Genomic DNA, 17832 nt, shown 5'->3' with positions numbered 1-17832 from the left:
TTCTTAGGGAGAAAAAAAGCAGGAAGAATAATCAAGGTTCTGTATGTGGGGCACATGTTCTTATCAAAATATTGTTCTGGTGACGGCCTTCTCCAAGGCTGACTGTCCATCCATTTCAGATAGATGTTGTACATCTCCTCTCCCCAAATCTACTGGAGCCACACAGGAATGAAGTCAGATAAGGTAATTTACTGGTGCCTGATAGCATCACTGAAGTGGGTGGTGGCACTATGGTGACCTTGGGAATGAGAAGCCTGTCTGGTGATGTGGGACCTCTTGTTCCCCAGCAGCAGGACCCTGTGGGCTGAGGACACAGGTGAGGTTCAGCCAGCCAGGAAGGGACAGGGAATGCAGTGCTGCTAATGTAAAATACTATGATGATATTATTGTTGAGAGCTTGAAAGCCCATTTCTCTCCCTGCTGAGAGACAATATTTCTTTGTCAGCCTCACCTGAGCGGTCCAATTTTCAGGGGAGATTTTTCAAGTGTGAGATTGGGTCACAGTGTTTGTGGTGTTCTCCTTTATTGTCCTTCCATGTGCACGTGCCCTGCTGACAGAGCTTCATCCTCAGTCACTGGAGAGCTTCGAGCCAGATCATTTTTCCCTTGCCATTACTCTGAGACAATAAATCCGTCCTAATATTTTTTTATACATGGGAAATTTTAGCTCCAAGGCGCCCCCTGAGAAGGTGGAACAGCGAATAAACCCCGACAACATCTCCCGTGAAAACAAAGGTGCCGATTGAATTCCTGTAGCGGCACGCAGGGATGCGAGCGGAATACAAATGCGGCTTTGTATTGCTGGAGCTGCTCCTTTGTATTCGGGGGCGATGGTTGGGGGTGCGGCGGTGCCGTGCCCGCTCCCCGGCGGGCTGGCACAGCGCTGTGCCGAGGAGCGCCTGCCTGCCGGCCCCGCATCGGCAGCGTCTCGGCAGCATCCTGGCAATCGCAGGCGATCACATGAGCCTGGATTTCCAGCTCAGTTCATTAGTCAGCCATTTTGGTCGCCACCCTGCTCCCTGCGCACAGCCAATCCCGGCGGCACTCGCTGCCCGGGCTGCGCCGGGAGAGGCGAGCAGCGCTCGCATCTCGGCACACCGGGGCTCTGCCTCTCCGCTCGTCCTTTGTTTTTTTCCTGGGGTCATCACCAGAGGAAGACGTTATTTTTTTGTTCTGCTGCTTTTTTTTTTTCTTTTTCTTTTTCTATTTTTTTACTTGTTTTTCCCTGCTGCCTCTGGTGCAGAAGCCGGCTTTTCTGTGGATGCTGAGGATCAGTGGCCTCTAGCATAGCTGGAGACGACGGCAGTCGGTGGAAAGGAGGGAGGCAGAGCTAAGCGGGAAGGAGCAGCGTTTTTACCTTGCTTGATCTATGAAAAGGCCAGAGCAGCCTCTGTGATCCTGAGCAATCTGTCCTTTAATCGCAAGGTATTTCCGATTTTCTTCTTCAGAAAGCTTTTGTTTTTAGTCCTTATTTTGCCCCCGTTGTTGTTGTACCAGCTGAGTCATCATGTCTGCTCTGACGCCTCAAAGCGACATGCCAACCCCCACCACAGACAAGATCACTCAGGCTGCCATGGAGACCATCTATCTTTGCAAATTCCGCGTGTCCATGGACGGAGAGTGGCTGTGCTTGCGTGAGCTGGATGACATCTCGCTGACACCCGACCCCGAGCCTACCCACGAAGGTACGGTCCGGCCGTGCCCCGGGAGCCCCGGGCCGGCTTTGTTCCGTCCGCCGCTGCACGGCTGGGGAGGGGGCGGCTCCAGGAGCTCGTGGCCCTCCTGCAGAGCCTGGGCACAGCACCGAGCCCGATCGCTGCTTCACATTGCCCTCCGAGTTCCTAACGCAGCCCTTTAAGGCACATGGCTGATGAATTATCCTTTTAGCCGTAGCAGGTTTGTGTATCTCAGGAAGGAAGAGAAGCGGGATGTGTGATCAGGGAGAAGATGTAATGGTGATTCTGCCCTTAAACCGGGGCTGGTGGCTGTGCTAGGGAGCTGCCAGCTGGTCCCGGGGGAGCAGCGCCCCAGCGTGTGCCTGGTCGTGGGGAGTTTTTGGAAAGCCCCAGCGATTACGCAGCGATGCCCATTGTCAGGTGACGATGCCATCACGGTGGCCCAGCTCGCCTCTGCTGTTTGTCATGCCTTGGGAGCCTGGAACGTGGGGATGGATGTGGCACATCTCGCTTTCCCCTGGAAAAAGGATTTGTCGTTTGGGTTGGTGAACAGTTTAATAGCAGGACGAGAATTGAATGCTCTGAGAGTACTAAAAAGCGTGAGGGGACATATGCGCAGTGCTCTGGGGATAAACAAGCGGGGAAGAGGGAGAGGTGGTGAGTTTTTGCAGGTGCTGAGGTTCTGAGTGCCCTTGCTGGATGCACCTTTTGGTTTTAGAGCGAGGAGGGCCCATCTTCTCACGCCTGCCCCTTTTCCAGTAACTCCTGAAATGCCACTCCACCTTGTCTGGCTTGACCCGTTTGATGCTGCCCGGTTAAGTCAGCAGTTTCTTACACTGTCTTGCTGAATGAGGGTGGTGAAATTGTGGTGGGGACTTAAGCTTTAAAATAAATTTCCAGGGGATAATTTAATTTCCATTAGACAGCTGCTTTCAGTGACAGTAGCCCTTGGGTTTGGATTTGGCTTGCCAAGTACTTAGTCACGCAGTGGGATACCAGACAGAGGTTTGAAAAGGAGGAATGTAACATTCCCTCTGAAGTGTATCCCAGGGCTTCGGGGAGGTGAGTACAGGGTGAGCAGGAATTCACCTGTCTTCCAGTTCCTGTGTTGTTGTGTGTGACACTGAGACCTTCCTTGGTTTACTCCAGTGTTTTTCAAGGTGTAATTACGGTCACTCTCTGGTGAATACCAGAGAGGGGTTAGAAAACAGCGTTTGCTCATTTCTTTACCATATTATTTAATTCATATGTCAAAAATAAATGCAAAATAGCAAAACCATAACAACCTCCCAGGAGATCTTTCGGCATGCGTAAATTAAGGCTGCTCACTGGTTGTTTGGGGATGTGTATTTGGATCCAAGTGTATTTGGAGCAGAGAAGGTCAGGAAAAGCGTTGACAATAGGAAAGCTGACACAGCTGTATCCCAGCCTTGGGTCTGCTGCTACTGCATCAGCACTGCTGCTGTGTCTGCAGGCTGTGCACAGGTCAGGGGTACAGGAGCAGGGGCTCATGGCCCTGGGAGTGTCTCCATTAAAAAAAAACCCTGATGTGCAAAGGTAGGCGTTACGAAGAAGGCAAAAAAAAAAAAAAGCTGTAGAATTGTGCCAAAGGCATAAGGAAGTGGGACAGTTTCTTCCTTAGAAATCAAGACATGTCACGCATATATTGCAGTAAGTACCGAATCTGACAGCTTGTTGGAATGAAGATTTGAAGCTTTCCATTTGCTGTCCCTCCGCTCTTGCTGCTTCTGGAGAGGTTTGTCCCTGGCCTCTCTTCACCCTGTGATCAGCCCTCAAGCAGCTCTCCTGCCTTCAGAGCCAGGCACAGCAATTCCAGTCCTGCACAGAGCTTGGGAGCAACTAAGCAAAACTTACCTTCAAATTAAAAACAAGCAGCAGATATTGAGTTGCTTGCAACCATGTATTTTCCATATAACCTGTAGCATGGCCGCTCAATTTAACAATTAAAGCAATAATACACTTTTCCAGTTGGTTGAAACAATTCTGTGGGCATATGAAAATAAGCAGATTCTGCTGTTTACTGTAAATCTGCTCAGATTAGAAAAATAACTTGTTTTTTTTAAACAAGCTGTGATTCTTAATAAGACTCTCAGAACCTTACTATTCTCTGCAGGCCCCTCAAAATTAAATGTGACAGGTGAAAGGTGGTTGTTAACCTCGTTTGCTTGCAGTGTGTGATGGTCTTTGAGGCAACTTCAAGGATGGAGATCAAAACCACTGGGGTTGTGTTTCTGTTCAGTGTTGAACGGAGTGTGTGTATGGATGGCATTGAGCACTGGTCTCAGCTTTGGAGAGAAGTTACACCAAACTTTTTTAGGCTGTTTTACTGGATGTTAAATTTCTGTCTGGAATAATCATGAGGAGCTTCACAGTAGATCTCCTCATGGGAATTTTTATCCTCATGGGATGACCTTGTAGTAGCATCCAGAAGGAATACCTGTGCGAACGTGAGAGAACTTCCAAGAATTACAGTATTTCTCCTTTTGTTAGTCCTCATCTATTTGCACTAAGAGGAGAAATTAGAATTCAAATTTATAAGATGGAAAGAGAATTTTATCTTTTCTCTAGGGCCAAAGTGAGACTTCTTCTTCTTTTTTGGCCAGTAATTTCAAAGTGTTAGTTACTGACACGTGCTTGTGTAGAATACCCTGACGAGGAGTTGTAGAGCTCTTCAGGAAAAGCGAAAGTTCTTCTTAAAACCTCCTGCCCATTAATCTGTTACACTGGTTATTGAATCGTCTGTCAGATTTTACCTTTTCTCTGCATTTTCTACCCAAGTGTTTTTCCATGTTTCTTTGTGTACTTCAGAATGGTTTAGGGAAGCAGCATAACCTCACTGGTTGTACTTTTGTTTTGCAAACTGGCAACTGTTAACTTGGGTTAGGGTTTCTCTAGTAGTGTGGAATAGAAACAGTGAAGTTGTGGGAGAGGTGGAATTTCTCAGTGCTTCCGGCCTTTCCCATTACAAAACAAATCTGACTCGTACAGAGAGTGGGAGGAATCTTTCAGGTGTGTACAACCTGTGTGAGATGACTCTGTAGTTGGAAAAAACCTCTTAAAACACATGGGATGATAGAAACCCCTAAATTGATGAGAAGTCTGAAGGAGCTGGAGACCAGATTTAATAGAAGAAATGTGAAGTCAGTAAATGCAAGGTAAATGAATTGCAGCATGTTTGTGGTCATAAATCTTGGGAATAGCAGTTAGGTCATGTAATCCAGATTTGAATTCAGAAATTACTGATTTCTTTGCTCTTTTTAAGCTGTGTCAGTCTAAATGAAGTCAGAGCTGGGGAACTTGGTGGAGCTTCATATCCCTCAGAGGTGGAGAGTCCAAAGGGCTGCAGTGAAACCACTTGAGTGTCAACTGAACTGGGAAGTGAAAGATGGAGAAAAAAACCCAAGGGTTTGGGTTTTTATTTTCTTGGTGTAAACTATCAAGGACTACAATAGGATGGGAAATTTCCCACGGCAGTTAGTCATGTCTTTCCCTCTGAAGCCAGGCTGGTTGTGCAGAAACATTCCATATAGCTGCACACAGTTGCAACACAGAGAAATTGGGTAATGATTTGATGGCAGTCATGTGGAGATGGGAGTAAGACTTAGGATGGGATTGAGCTGTGACTTCATGTGATGTACACTGGGTGTTTATTTGTCCCATAGGTGCAATGGAGGGTGGGCTGGGAATTTCCAAGTTGTCTGTACTTCTTTATTTCCTTTTATTTCCTTCTGGTTTGTTGCAGATCTTTGGCTGTTCTTCTGTATGCAAGGCTCTCTGTAGATGTATGTATTTAGAGATGGAATTTTTATGCAGTGGGTTTTAAAATAAATGGTTTTTTTAAGCTACCCTGTTCTGAGTAGATGGTTCCTGGCATTCCAGGCTGGAGACTCCCTAGTGGCTTCCCTGATTTTGGGATTGCAGGGTGTTTGAACGTAATGCTGAAATGCTTTGCTGATCCCTTTTCTTTGTCAACAATTCCTGATCAGTCACATTGGCAAACCCAGACTGAAAGAATTAGCTTTGTAACCCCTACAGCATGAACAGCATCTCCCTAATTTTCTTCCTTGACCTCTTTATTTGCTATTAAATGTGTTCCTATGGTAACAAATATCAGAATGCAGTTGAAGAATAATAATGTGACCAAAGGTTCCCCTTTGGTAATGAAGGAATATTTGTCCAGATTTGGGCCAAACCTTTCCCAGCAGCAGGGCTGACCTGGCACCATCACTCAGGACTTTCTATATCAAGCTCAGCTGTCACTTCCCAAAACTGACGCCTTGGGGTTTTTTAGGTTATTTTACTGACAGCTCAGCTTCTCCTTAGGAGTTTAAAATTTCTGTACTTACACATAATGTTTAAAATCCTGACCTATTTAAAAACTTGTGACCTTTTCTTTCCAACAGAGTAAACCGTTTGAGAGTGGGCAGGCCCTGGTACAGGGTTCCTGGAGAAGCTGCAGCTACCCCTGGATCCCTGGAAGTGTCCAAGGCCAGGCTGGGGTGTCCCATGTAGGGAACAGGGGCAGGGGGTTGAATGGGATGAATTTCCAAGTCCCTTCCAACCCAAGGCAGTCTGTGATTCTATTTCATCTCTTTTTGGAGGATCTTAGTTCTCCTGTCAAGATGCTCTGTGTGAGGTGATGCTCATTGGTTCAGAAAGGTTTAGACTCTCAAATCTATTTTAGCCTAATAACTTCAAACCTTAATAATAAAGTAACTGTTGAGCAGCAGTGTGAAATAATTTTGATGCTGTTGCATTCTCCTGGGGTTTACTTGCAAAAGCTTTCTTTGGCTTGGGAAGGTATCCCTGCTCCTTCAGTGGGATGCTGCTGCTGGGTCAGCAAAGGGAGTGCCTGTAAAACCCTCCTTTGTCCAAATACCAGATGGGATTTTCCTGATTCATATATTAGAGACAATTTCTCTGGTCCCTTCCTGGAGAACTGGCTTGAGTGTTCATTGCAATGGGATATTCAGTTCCATAATACTAATCTTCCTGGGAATCTGGTTGGAATGAGTTAATCGTGTTACGGAGACTTAAAAGCTTTGGTCATCCTGTTTTCTAAACTTGGTACATACTGAGTTCAATCATTTCCATCATAATCAAAAGTATTGAATTGTTTACACCCCATAAGGACCATGGAAAGCTATAGAGTTACAGAGCTATAGAGTTTCAGTTCTTTGTGATTCTTCTGTGGGAAGTTGTTTTTCCCCTCACTGTTGCTTGATGGAATTTCCAGACAAGCGGGAAAATGTACAAGAAGCAACGAACTCTATGCAAAGTGCAGCTGGATGCATGGAGAATGAATGAAAATAGGAAAGAAAGTGCTAATTAAGTGTGTGTTTTTGCCTCTAAATCTATGCAAATGCCGTAGTAGCAGTTGAAATTCATGCAGTGCCTGCTATAGCAGGGAGGTAGGATTATGGCTTGTAGGGATGGAAGAGAAGGAAATATTTGGGACTCCTTTGGATATTTCTCTGGGAGCTTTACATGGGTTACTTGCTGAGGGTTAAAAATAAATGAGAAAGATGAAATGAAGCCTGTCAGTTCTCTCTGGCCCTGTCAGCCAGGTACTGGTAAATCTGGTTTTGGTTATATTCTCCACCCTGTTTATGCTTTGGATGAAGAGAGAACTCCAACCTCTCGGTGTTAGATAAAAGACCTTGCAGTGGCGGTGTGTGGCTTCCCCTCGCTGTGTGCAGTAGGGATCCCGGGATGATCAGCATCATGCGAGTCCCAGGGTCCCGGGAAGCGTCAGAGACAGCTCTTGGGAAGCCGTGACACCTGTCAGGAGAGCCCCAAAGCCATCAGTGTCACACGTGGGGGAGAGCATCACCAGCGATTCCTCCTTGAAGCAGCAGGGTTTTCCTCCGGGGCCAGTCCTTGTTGCTGCTGCCGCCGCAGGGCAGCGCTGGTGGAAGTGTCAGCTTTGGAGGAAAGGGTTCCGAGTGCTGGCTGTGCACTGTCCGCTGGCAGGGCTTGGCTCCTGCTGGGCGCTGTCCCCAAAGCCTGCAGCTGTTGTTCCAGGCTCCCGGGCCAGGAGGCTGGCACTGCCGGAGTGTGGGAGGGAGGAGGGCCCGGCAGGCTCTGGACTTTGCTCAGGGCTGGGGGACGGAGCCCTTGCCGTGCCTCGGACGCTGCGGCCGCGGTGGTTCGCGCTGGGAACCGCTGCGTGAGTAGGGAGTGAAAAATGCCCAAGCTCGCTGGGTTTGGAACGGGGGCTTAGTGGGTGTGCTGAAACCGGTTCTGCTCGTCCTGCCTGCTCCTCTCCCAGGATAGCTGCTCGTCCCACCGGGAAGTGCTTCCCTGGCTGAGTCCTTAGGGGATCACCATTGGCCTGGGAGCTGTACAGGGCTCGGCTGGGTCACCTCTGCCCTTTGGGGCCAGGGTCAGAACAGAGTTTAAGCTCTGCTGAGCCTTTAAAATGCCCTCAGTGTTGTCCCTGAACGTGCCTGCTTCCCACGTGTGGCTGTTTCCCTGCCAGCACCTCTTCTTGGGGCTGGAGATGAGGAAATGGAAGCAAAAGCTGATGTTGCGTAAATATCACAAGTTCAGTGCTTTTATTTTAAAAATGAAGTAATGCTTTTGTTGCTTTTTTTTTTTTTAGGATGTGCTTTACAGAAATGTTGCTTGTGTTAATGCAGAAACAAAGCTTCTGTAGCTTTACTGAGGCCTGCCCTGGTCTGACTCTGGGAGAAAAATGCTTTGCTCTATTGCTTTGTGCAGACTAACAAACCTTTTTGACTTGCAGATCTCTTGCCACTATGAATTAAGACTTGTATGATGCAAATCTCCCTTTCAGTTATGCTTTTCTTACACCTTGATTTTGAATCTTTCCTTTAGATCACGGCTTGCATGACGTTTTTCTTTCTTTTCCTTTCCTTTTGCTGTTTGCAAAGACTCTTGGGAGGATTTGACAGATGTGGTGGAGCAATTGCGCGATGATTCCGAAGGTGCGTTCCACACCCACATCTCACAGCTCTTGTTTGTGCTAATCGTTGGCTTCTGCACTATTATTTTAAGCCTGAGTGCAAAATGCAGTTAGTTTTCCTTTCCAGTGCCAGTAGCTGTGGCTTTCTTGCATTTTCTTGGTGTTGCTTAAATAAATGTTTGCGGGGTTTTTTTTGGTGTTTCGGCTTGAGGCGGTGCTAGAAGAAGTGAATCAACAAGGGATATTTGCCTTCTCCTAAATGTTTGCAGAGGCAGTAGTTTCCTGAGCCTGGCAGAAGCACAGCTTAAAAGGTTGCAGCAACATATGGAAGCTGAATTTTAAAAAATATTTCTGAAATCACTCCGAAGCTTCAGATTTTCTGCAGTATTTCTGTCTAGATTCTTCATATTTTCTGGCAGTATTTGCCAAGGCTTGGCAAAAATGATTGTAAAACTTGTATTGCAAAATTTCTGTTAGAACTTTTGAGGTACTAAACGAGAAACTTATTTATAGCACTTCTTTCTTGACTTTTAAGAAACTGCAAATGTGAAATAGATGAATCCCCAATGTAGCAAGTGATCAAACAAATTGATGATGAACTAGAACAGCTCCTGTTTGGGACTCAAGTGTTTGCAGCACAAAGGGTTGATGTTGTCATGCACTGAGCACTGTGAGCCTTGCTGCTCATCTTCCACCATGGTTCTGTGCTGGGTGCTGCCCACAGGCCATGTGCTCCTCTCCTGGCACAACAGCCCCTGCTGCTGCTTCCCAGAAAGGGGCATTTTCCAAGGCAGGCTTTAAGGAAGAACGGGGTTGAGACTTCTTTTTTTTTTCATAAAATACTGTATAAGTAGTTCTGCATTTATATTGTCAGGTGAGAGGTGTTTCTCTGCCACACGGAAGCAGCCGTGCTAAATTTCAGGTTACTTTAGGTTGGTGTTGTTGATGTAAGATGGAGAACTTGATGAAATGCTAATGAATTGGCATTGCTTGCAGTGGGGTTGTTCATTTCTCCAGTGTCTCATCATTCCTTGTCTTTGATCCAAGTTTTAGCTTCATTTTAGTTGCTTGTTTTAGAGTATGTATGAGGAGTGATAAAATTTATTGTCACCAAATGACAAGTACCCAGGCCAGTCCCAGCTTAACCCTTTGAGATCCTGTATTGCCTTGACTCTTTCTTGACTTTCAGGTTCCTGAATACAGATTGTACTTTTTAAGCAAATCACAGGATTCTTGAATGCTTTTGAAAACATCTTCATGGAAGCAGCTGCTTAGAAAACATGTCTGTTCTGTAGAAGCTGCAGTATATAAATAACAAAATATCCCAGAGGTTTGCTTCCTTCATTTGAAACCCAAACCCTGTGCAAAGGCAAGGTTCAGGGGCTGGGGATTTACTTTTTGAGGTTTATGACATGGGCTGTGTAGGAAAGGCTGAGGTTTTGCAGTTAGAGGCAGAAGCAAGTTGGAGAAGGTTCCTGCTCGGATGGAGCATGCCAGCTCCACACCAGGATCTGACTTAGCCCAGTTTGAAGCCAGCCTGACAGTTTTGCTGTGGAAAAGTCAGCCTTGCCTGCCTACCCTGCCTTCTTTAAAGGTGTGCGTGGTGCAGTACAAAGAGCAAGAGTTACCAATTACTTAGTATTAATTTTTGGAATAAACCTTGGGGATTTGATCCAGTTTCACACTATATAAGGTATCTGGTTTGCAAGATGAGAGGATCTCTGATAAACCTCATGTGCAGAGCACAGCTGCTCACAGCAGACAAAGGAATCAGAAACTTTGGATTAGTGTGATATGGTGAAAATATTTTTCTATTGGAATTAGCCAATAACCACAGCCAAGGGAGCATTTTCTTTGGTGCTCCCTTGTACAGTTCCTTTAATTCTGCTTAGGGATTGGTTTGCCACCCAAGCAGAATCACTGTGGATGCCTTGCTGCCTGTCAGATCAGCGGCCTTGACCAGTGAGGAGATGTGGTGAGAGAGGATGAGGAGGAGGTCTCTGTGTGTTGGCAGTACTGCTCAGGATACCTCCAGGTGAGCCAGACCCATCACTTCAGGCAGTAGTGTGAAAGGCAATCAAAACCCCCCACAAAGTTCAGTCTTTCTGCAGTCCAGTGCGGCTCTGAGCATTGCACTCCTAAATCACTGCTTGGGAGTTCTCTAAGCTATGGAAGTAAATTTGGAGAAGGAGACTTCTGACTTGACTCTGACGAAGGGGAATGAGAGAAGCTCTGTCCTGAGCTGCCTTTAGAGGAGCTGAACAAATGAGCTGTGGTATCAGGTTTGGATGCTGGCGCTACCCCGGCTCTTCCCTCTCCTGGATTTTTCCCAGCCCACAGTGATGTGCACTCAGGTGTGCACGTGTTAGCTGTGCTCTTTGCTCTCTTTCTGGCTGGTGGGTGCTGACAGGGTGCCTCTTGCTTAGATCCTGTAGTCTGAGGTGTCCTCTGGTCAGGTCTCTGCTGCCAGGAGCAGCTAGCTCACTCCTGGAGACAGCAGCTTGCTTTAAGGATCCCTGGCTGTTGGCAGCAGCCCTGGATAAATGGGCCTTACAGGGATGAAACTGCCTGCACCTGGGAACTGGAGCTCAAAACTTGGGTGTGAATAGCAGGTCTAAAGGTCTAGATGTTTATAATATGGTAGAGGAAGAATATGATCCTGGGAGACCTGTGAGTTTGGGGATTTTTAGAATGACCTGTCAGGAACCATGAAGATCAGATCCTCACTGGTGAAAATCAGTGGCAGTGTTAAAACCAAGAGAGGGAAGTGGGAGTCGGCTCCATGGTACATCTAAGCTTAAAAAAATAGTCTTGAGGAAGAGAGATGGAAGTTGGGATAGAGACACACATTGCTGGATAAGTGTGAGGGGGTCCCAGTTGATCTTTAGATGGAAGAGCAAGCCACAAGTGGAGGATTCTTACCGCTTGGTAGCTGGGGATGTGACTTGGAACAAGTGATGGCTATGCTGGTCAGGGACACATTGTCAAGGTGCAAAGCACAGGATGAACACCAGGCTCCAAATGTCTTTCTTGAAAATAGGGAGCTCCTGTAGTTATTTCAGGTATTAAGTATGATACATTGTGTGTTCCCATGGCATTGTGGCTTGGGCCCTAAACTGCTAGTTGATGTTGGTTTTTCTCCACAAAAGGGCTGCAGAGTGCCTCCTGTGAAACTCACTGCCCCAAAAATGCCTTCCAAGCTGAGGGGAAAAAAAAGAGCAAGGTGGGGTGTTGACTGTAATAAAAGCAGCTTTTGTTGCTCAGCAGCATTTCCCTTGCCTGTTGCAGACCCGAATTACCTCATGGCTAACGAACGCATGAACCTGATGAACATGGCCAAGCTGAGCATCAAGGGGCTGATCGAGTCGGCGCTGAACCTGGGCCGCACGCTGGACTCGGACTACGCCCCCCTGCAGCAGTTCTTCGTGGTGATGGAGCACTGCCTCAAGCACGGCCTCAAAGGTAGCTCAGGCTGGGCACAGAGCATCAGCATGGGGGGAACAGACCCAGGGGACCCAGGAGAGGCTGAGAGCGGTCACTGATGTGATGGCAGTGGACAGGGCAAGCAAAAGGAAGGCACAAAAACCTGCTGCAGGGGTTGCTGTGTTTGAAACAGCAGTTGGAAATCAGTTGTCCTGGGTATAACTCAGTGATTAACTTGGCTTTTGGTGAGCTCGTGACTCCTTGTTCTGTGCTTCCTTGTGCTTTAGGAATGCATTCCCTTGCTGGAAGAGGAGCTGAAACCCTGGAGCTCTGTTGTCAATAGCTCTGTCTGTTCAGGGAGGGCTTGGGCTGTGTGCAGCTCATGGCTTGAGGCTGCCTTTCAAGCAGAGCATGTGTTTGAATGTGAAATCTTGAGTCACAGCTCAAATGGCCAAGTACAAACTATCCTTTGGGTGCTGCCCTTGCGTGGTAGGAGATGGGAAACAGAGGGCCGTGGAAACAGGTGGACTTTAGGGCCCTTCCCACCCAAACCATCCTGAGATTTCAGGATACCAAGTGCCTGCCCAGCAGCAGCCCCAGAGGAACCATTCTGTCAGGATTTGGCTAATTTGTTCACTTATTTGAGAATGTGTTATATCAGCATGGGTCTAACAGCTTAATTTTAATTTCTTTTTGTTTTTTAGCCAAAAAGACTTTCCTTGGGCAAAATAAGTCATTTTGGGGACCTCTAGAATTGGTAGAAAAACTTGTTCCTGAGGCTGCAGAGATTACAGCAAGTGTTAAGGATCTCCCTGGCCTGAAGTAAGTACACTCCTTTATTGCCTGAGTATATAATATGGGTTTTATTGTGAGAAGGATCCTGAAAAAGAGAAGGGCAAACAGAACCTTCAGGAATATATCTGTCACCTGCAGATAAAAATGGATCGTTGCTCTCTTACCCTTCATCAGGCATCTGCAGCAAGAGAGCACAGGATATATTCTTGTCCCATTAGAATGTGGCAGCTTAGCAGTGCATTTACTGCTTGTGTGCTTTACTGAACATTTACAAAGTCAGACTCCAGAGGAAGGGAATTAACAGCAAAGTTATAGCAGTTTAAATAGTTTTGAGGCTGATGTAGGTAATTCTTCGTTTAAATAACTTCAGGTAAAATGTATGTGAGAGGAGAAGATGGTAATTTGTGTCCAGGAGGGGAGGCTAAAAGCCACAGGATGCATATATTACTTGTTTAAGTTCTGTAGGCATTTCAGACATCACTTCCAGGCTTGCCTAGTTCATGGTAAAAGAAACTGTAAGAAGCTTTTAGCTTGGAATAGAAAAAATGGGTAAGGAAGCTTTTGTGTGAGCATGAGGGCTAAGGATGGAGTCATCTTTGCTGAAAGAATAGGTGGGGAAATTCAATAAATTGCTTTTGGGTTAGTTTTTAGTCACATGCATATGGGCAAGTGCTTTTCCTGGAGATCTGTGCAGGACTCGTGCAGCAGCTGACAGGACCAGTGCTGTGCCAGGGCTCCTGGTACCTCTTCCTGGTGGGTAATAGGAAATGAATGGAAGTAAAGGACAGTTTGAGCCTTGTGTTCACAGTGACCCTTTGGAATTGCCAGGTGCTGTCAGTGACTCAGCAGTGGGCAGTACTGGCCATGGCTTCCTTGGGAAGGAGTGGTGTTGAGCAGCTGTGCTGCTCTGTGCATCTTCCTGTGACTTAGGCAGAACTGGTTGTGACTCAGAAGGTGTTGAGCTGAAGCAGCTGATGTGTCTGGCAGTATCCAGCAGGGATAAAGCCAGGCAACAAAAACATCATGGATGAAGAGACAAAGGGTGATGGCTTTATTGGTCTGGACCTCTTTGTACTTGTACTTGTACTTACATACCTTTTCTTTCTCTGCACCAGTGCCAGCTCTGCCTTGGAAGTGCAGAAACCTGGGGCAGGGTGGGGTTGTTAGAGCTGTTGGTGACTGTGCCTCACAGGGTGTCTGGAAATGTTTGTTTCTGGCCTTTGCAGGACACCTGTGGGCAGAGGAAGAGCTTGGCTTCGCCTGGCTCTGATGCAGAAGAAACTTTCAGAGTACATGAAAGCCTTGATTAACAGAAAGGATCTTCTCAGGTGGGTGCTGGACTCATTCTCAGTTAGGTTCACTTCTGCTCTCTTGCGAGATCTTGGTTACCTTTCCCACCTCACTCCTCTGTATCTCTTGGCCTGCATCCCACAGTGAATTTTACGAGCCCAACGCGCTGATGATGGAAGAGGAAGGTGCCATCATTGCTGGCCTCCTCGTAGGCCTGAATGTCATTGACGCCAACTTCTGCATGAAGGGAGAGGACCTGGACTCCCAGGTACTGGATATTCAGTTAATGGCTTTGTTCTGCTCATTTAATTTGGAAAATGAATTTTGCATAGCTTACTGATGTCATGAACCCTTGCTGAAGTACAGCAGGTGCTGATGTTCTAACTCTAAACTTCCACACCTGGCAACTGTGTGGGTTGGTCTTAGAAACCAAGTGTTTAATGCCAAATGGAATTTTTTCTTCTCCAGGTTGGGGTTATCGATTTCTCCATGTATTTGAAAGATGGGAACAGCACGAAAGGCAGTGAAGGGTAGGTGCACACACAGTTGTCTTGCCTGCCCCCCTCTTGGGAATGTGTTTTCAGGTGTTCCAGGCTGCCCTGTTTCTTTTTTCCAGAGATGGCCAGATAACTGCTATTTTGGACCAGAAGAACTATGTAGAAGAACTCAATAGACATCTAAGGTAAAACATGTTCTCTTGGTTCTTTATTATCTTGTAGAAGAAAAGACGAAACAGGATTTTAAGAAGTGAAGGAATCAATGTAGGGTTTCTTTCTCTTCCACAGTGCTACAGTAAACAACCTGCAGGCCAAGGTGGATGCCTTGGAGAAATCCAACACAAAGTTGACTGAGGAGGTAAGCGTCGTGGAAAACTACTGGATGCCTTGGCTTTTGGGAATTAGGGATTAACCAGAGAGGGAGGGGTTCCTTTCACATGTCTGGTGTACAGAATGAGGGGTGTTGAATGATAGAACTGGAATAGCTGACCTGCCAAGGAGTTGCACTGGCTGGCTCTGATGAGCACAAGCTGGAAAATCAACTGTATGGCTACGTAAATTTGCGAAAAGTAATGGAAAAAATGTCATTCTAAGTGCGATGTCCAGCCCAAGCATGAGAATCAGCGGGTTTCTCATAGGTGCAATCTGCTTTTCAGCATGGGTCTGCAGCTCATTACTGATGGCATAAATGCCATAAAATGTTTTGGGGTCAGTTCCCTGGTAGGAGATGAGCTGTGTCACACGTCACAGCAGCCACGAGTTCTGTTTGGGTTTGTCGCAGGATAGCATGGCCAGTCCCTTGGCATGTCTCTGAGCTGCTCCTCTGTGTGAGCCTTGTGTGAGTTGTGAGTTAGGAAGCCAGAGGGAGTTTCTGGAGTTCCTTTTGCCTTTGACCGTGCACTTAGATGAATCTGTTGGTCTGCAGTGCTGTTATCCCTGGGAATTCCTGTGAGCCAGGTATCCTGTCCCTAAGGGTGCTGTGTCCAGCCAGATCTTCCTCATCTGGTGGGGTCAAGAGGGAAACAAACCACTCAAGTATGTTTTTGGTGGGTTACTGTTACATTTTGTTCCCAGCTTGCAGTAGCCAACAACAGGATCATTACACTGCAGGAAGAGATGGAGCGGGTTAAGGAAGAAAGCTCCTACATCCTGGAGTCCAGTCGTAAGGTTGGTGTGTGTGTGTGTGTGGGGGTGGTTGCTGAGCCCTGGGGCAGGCCCAGCCTGAGTGCCTTGTTTGGAACAGGCTTTGATCCCTTGTGTGTCTCACACAGACCCCACGCTGGATTAGAGGAATGGTGGGTGGGCCCTGTGCAGAGGGAACAGATGGGCTCTGGCCGCAGGGAATCCTGCCTGGCCATAGGGATGGAGCCAGGAGCTCCCATGGCTTACAGCTCGCTGGGCAAGGTGTCAGGGGACAGGAGGGAGGGGGACAGGGAAAATCAGGAAATAGGAGTTGTGCTGGTTTGTCCTGAATCGTTGGAGAATTCCAGGTGTTGGGGAAAAGCAATAATGAAGCCAAGTGAGGGCTGGCAGTACACATGAGCTGTGTCTGTTACCTCAGGCCACCAAGGACAGAACTGCTGACGGGCAGGCGCTGACTGAGGCACGGAAGCAGCTGAAGGAGGAGACTCAGCTGCGCCTGGTGAGTGCTGGGAGGGCTTGGGACTCACCCCACAAAGCTGCAAAGGGTTCACTGCCCTGCTGAGCTCTTGTTTGATCCATGCCTGGGGAGAAAAATGCCTGACCCAAAGGTATTAGGGACATAAAATCTGCTTTAGGAAACACAATCCTTCCTTAGACCCCTCCATCCCAAAGACAGGCCCATGTAGGATTCCCTGACTCTCTGCTAGCCACGCTGCACACCTGGCTCTGACCCTGAAAACTGGGGAGTTCTTCTCCTTAAGGCGTGTAGCAGGTGTGTGACTCTGAGGTTGTGGCAGTGCAGCAGACTCGTGTGCAGGAGGGAAGGGTGGTTACCCCTGGGTCATGAGGGGAACTCCTGGAAATGCTGAGAGCTCCTTGTGTTCCAGGATGTGGAGAAGGAGCTGGAGGCGCAGATCGGGATGCGGCAGGAGATGGAGCTGGCCATGAAGATGCTGGAGAAGGATGTCTGTGAAAAGCAGGATGCACTGGTGGCACTCAGACAGCAGCTGGATGATCTCAGGGCTCTAAAGCATGAACTGTCTTTCAAGCTGCAGGTAGGGAGCTAAGGAAATGCAGGGAATTCCAGACGAAAGTGGAAGCTGCTGTGTATTTATTCCTCCTGCCTGTTGGAAAGGTGCTGGGTGTGGAAGGGTCACAGGCTGTGCAGCACACTCCTGTCCTGCTGTGAGAACACTGGAACGTGGTGGAGGGTAAAGGTGAATGCAATTTCTTCTGAAGAAAAATCCATCATGGTCCAGAAATTTGTGTGTGAGACAGGGGAAAGCACCTTGTGTGGTTTTGTGATGTGGAAAGAGCCGTGGGAGCTCATGTTCCAGCACAGTCTGGTGTGGAGAGCCCCAGCTGTAACTCTGGTGTGGTGACACCAGCAGACTCTCCAAACAGCAGTACTCAGAATAGATCCTAAAACCAACCTGACACCGGCGAAGAGTTAGTTTTGCTCTCCTGCAGCCAACAGCTGCGTTCAAAGCAGCTGAATTATATTAAAATAGGGAATACTAGCAGGCACTGCATTGTGCATTTTCCATAGCCAGCAAACTGCAGGGATGGTGGCATTGCCCTGTTGCGGGGTCCGGATGGAGCCTGAACCTCTGCAGTGGGACGTTTGTCCTCCCAATACTGACCTGGCATTTGCTTTTCCAGCACTTTTTCCTGCCTCTTTACATTCTGCCCTGTTGTTTCATATGCCAAGTGATTTATGGGGGGTTATTTGGGATTTACTGCCCCTTACATAAATGCCCACTGCTCCTTTTCCCAGAGTTCAGACATGGGAGTGAAACAGAAGAGCGAGTTAAACAGCCGCTTGGAAGAAAAAACAAATCAGATGGCTGCCACCATCAAACAGCTGGAACAAAGGTAAGACAGGAAACTTGAACCACGATCCACTGGTGTGTCCTTTAGTGTTGTATCCCATGGATCCAGCATGGGCCAGGGGAGAGTCCTGGTGCTGTGCTAGTCAGAGCTGCCTGAGGGGAGCAGTGGGAGCAGCACCTTTGGGACTTGGTTAATGAGGAGAGCATTGTGCTCCCTTGGGTGCTCT

General features: G+C 47.5%; 1 protein-coding gene across 12 annotated transcripts in view; it reads left to right on the top strand.

The window, feature by feature from the left end:
- Positions 1 to 17832, top strand: part of RUFY3 (RUN and FYVE domain containing 3) — a 30569-nt gene that overhangs the window by 4561 nt on the left and 8176 nt on the right. For 8 of the 12 annotated variants that reach the window (XR_009277540.1, XR_009277539.1, XR_009277541.1 and 5 more), the window contains exons 2-12: positions 11914 to 12087; positions 12753 to 12870; positions 14070 to 14171; positions 14278 to 14401; positions 14602 to 14663; positions 14750 to 14815; positions 14919 to 14988; positions 15705 to 15797; positions 16192 to 16272; positions 16661 to 16828; positions 17551 to 17648. Coding sequence is in view for 9 of the 12 variants with exons in the window: in XM_058837580.1 (XP_058693563.1) it covers positions 11914 to 12087; positions 12753 to 12870; positions 14070 to 14171; positions 14278 to 14401; positions 14602 to 14663; positions 14750 to 14815; positions 14919 to 14988; positions 15705 to 15797; positions 16192 to 16272; positions 16661 to 16828; positions 17551 to 17648 (1156 nt within the window). In the remaining 3 variants the exon portion in view is untranslated. Of the gene's footprint in view, positions 1 to 1236; positions 1686 to 7847; positions 7867 to 8594; positions 8648 to 11913; positions 12088 to 12752; positions 12871 to 14069; positions 14172 to 14277; positions 14402 to 14601; positions 14664 to 14749; positions 14816 to 14918; positions 14989 to 15704; positions 15798 to 16191; positions 16273 to 16660; positions 16829 to 17550; positions 17649 to 17832 lie in introns of those variants that run through there. The other 4 variants (XM_058837588.1, XM_058837581.1, XM_058837584.1 and 1 more) reach the window with 4 other exon arrangements.

The sequence above is a fragment of the Poecile atricapillus genome, chromosome 4, assembly GCF_030490865.1.
Source record: "Poecile atricapillus isolate bPoeAtr1 chromosome 4, bPoeAtr1.hap1, whole genome shotgun sequence".
Taxonomy (NCBI): domain Eukaryota; kingdom Metazoa; phylum Chordata; class Aves; order Passeriformes; family Paridae; genus Poecile; species Poecile atricapillus.
Note: the sequence above shows the minus strand (reverse complement) of the source record. Positions and strands in the feature narration are given on the sequence as shown.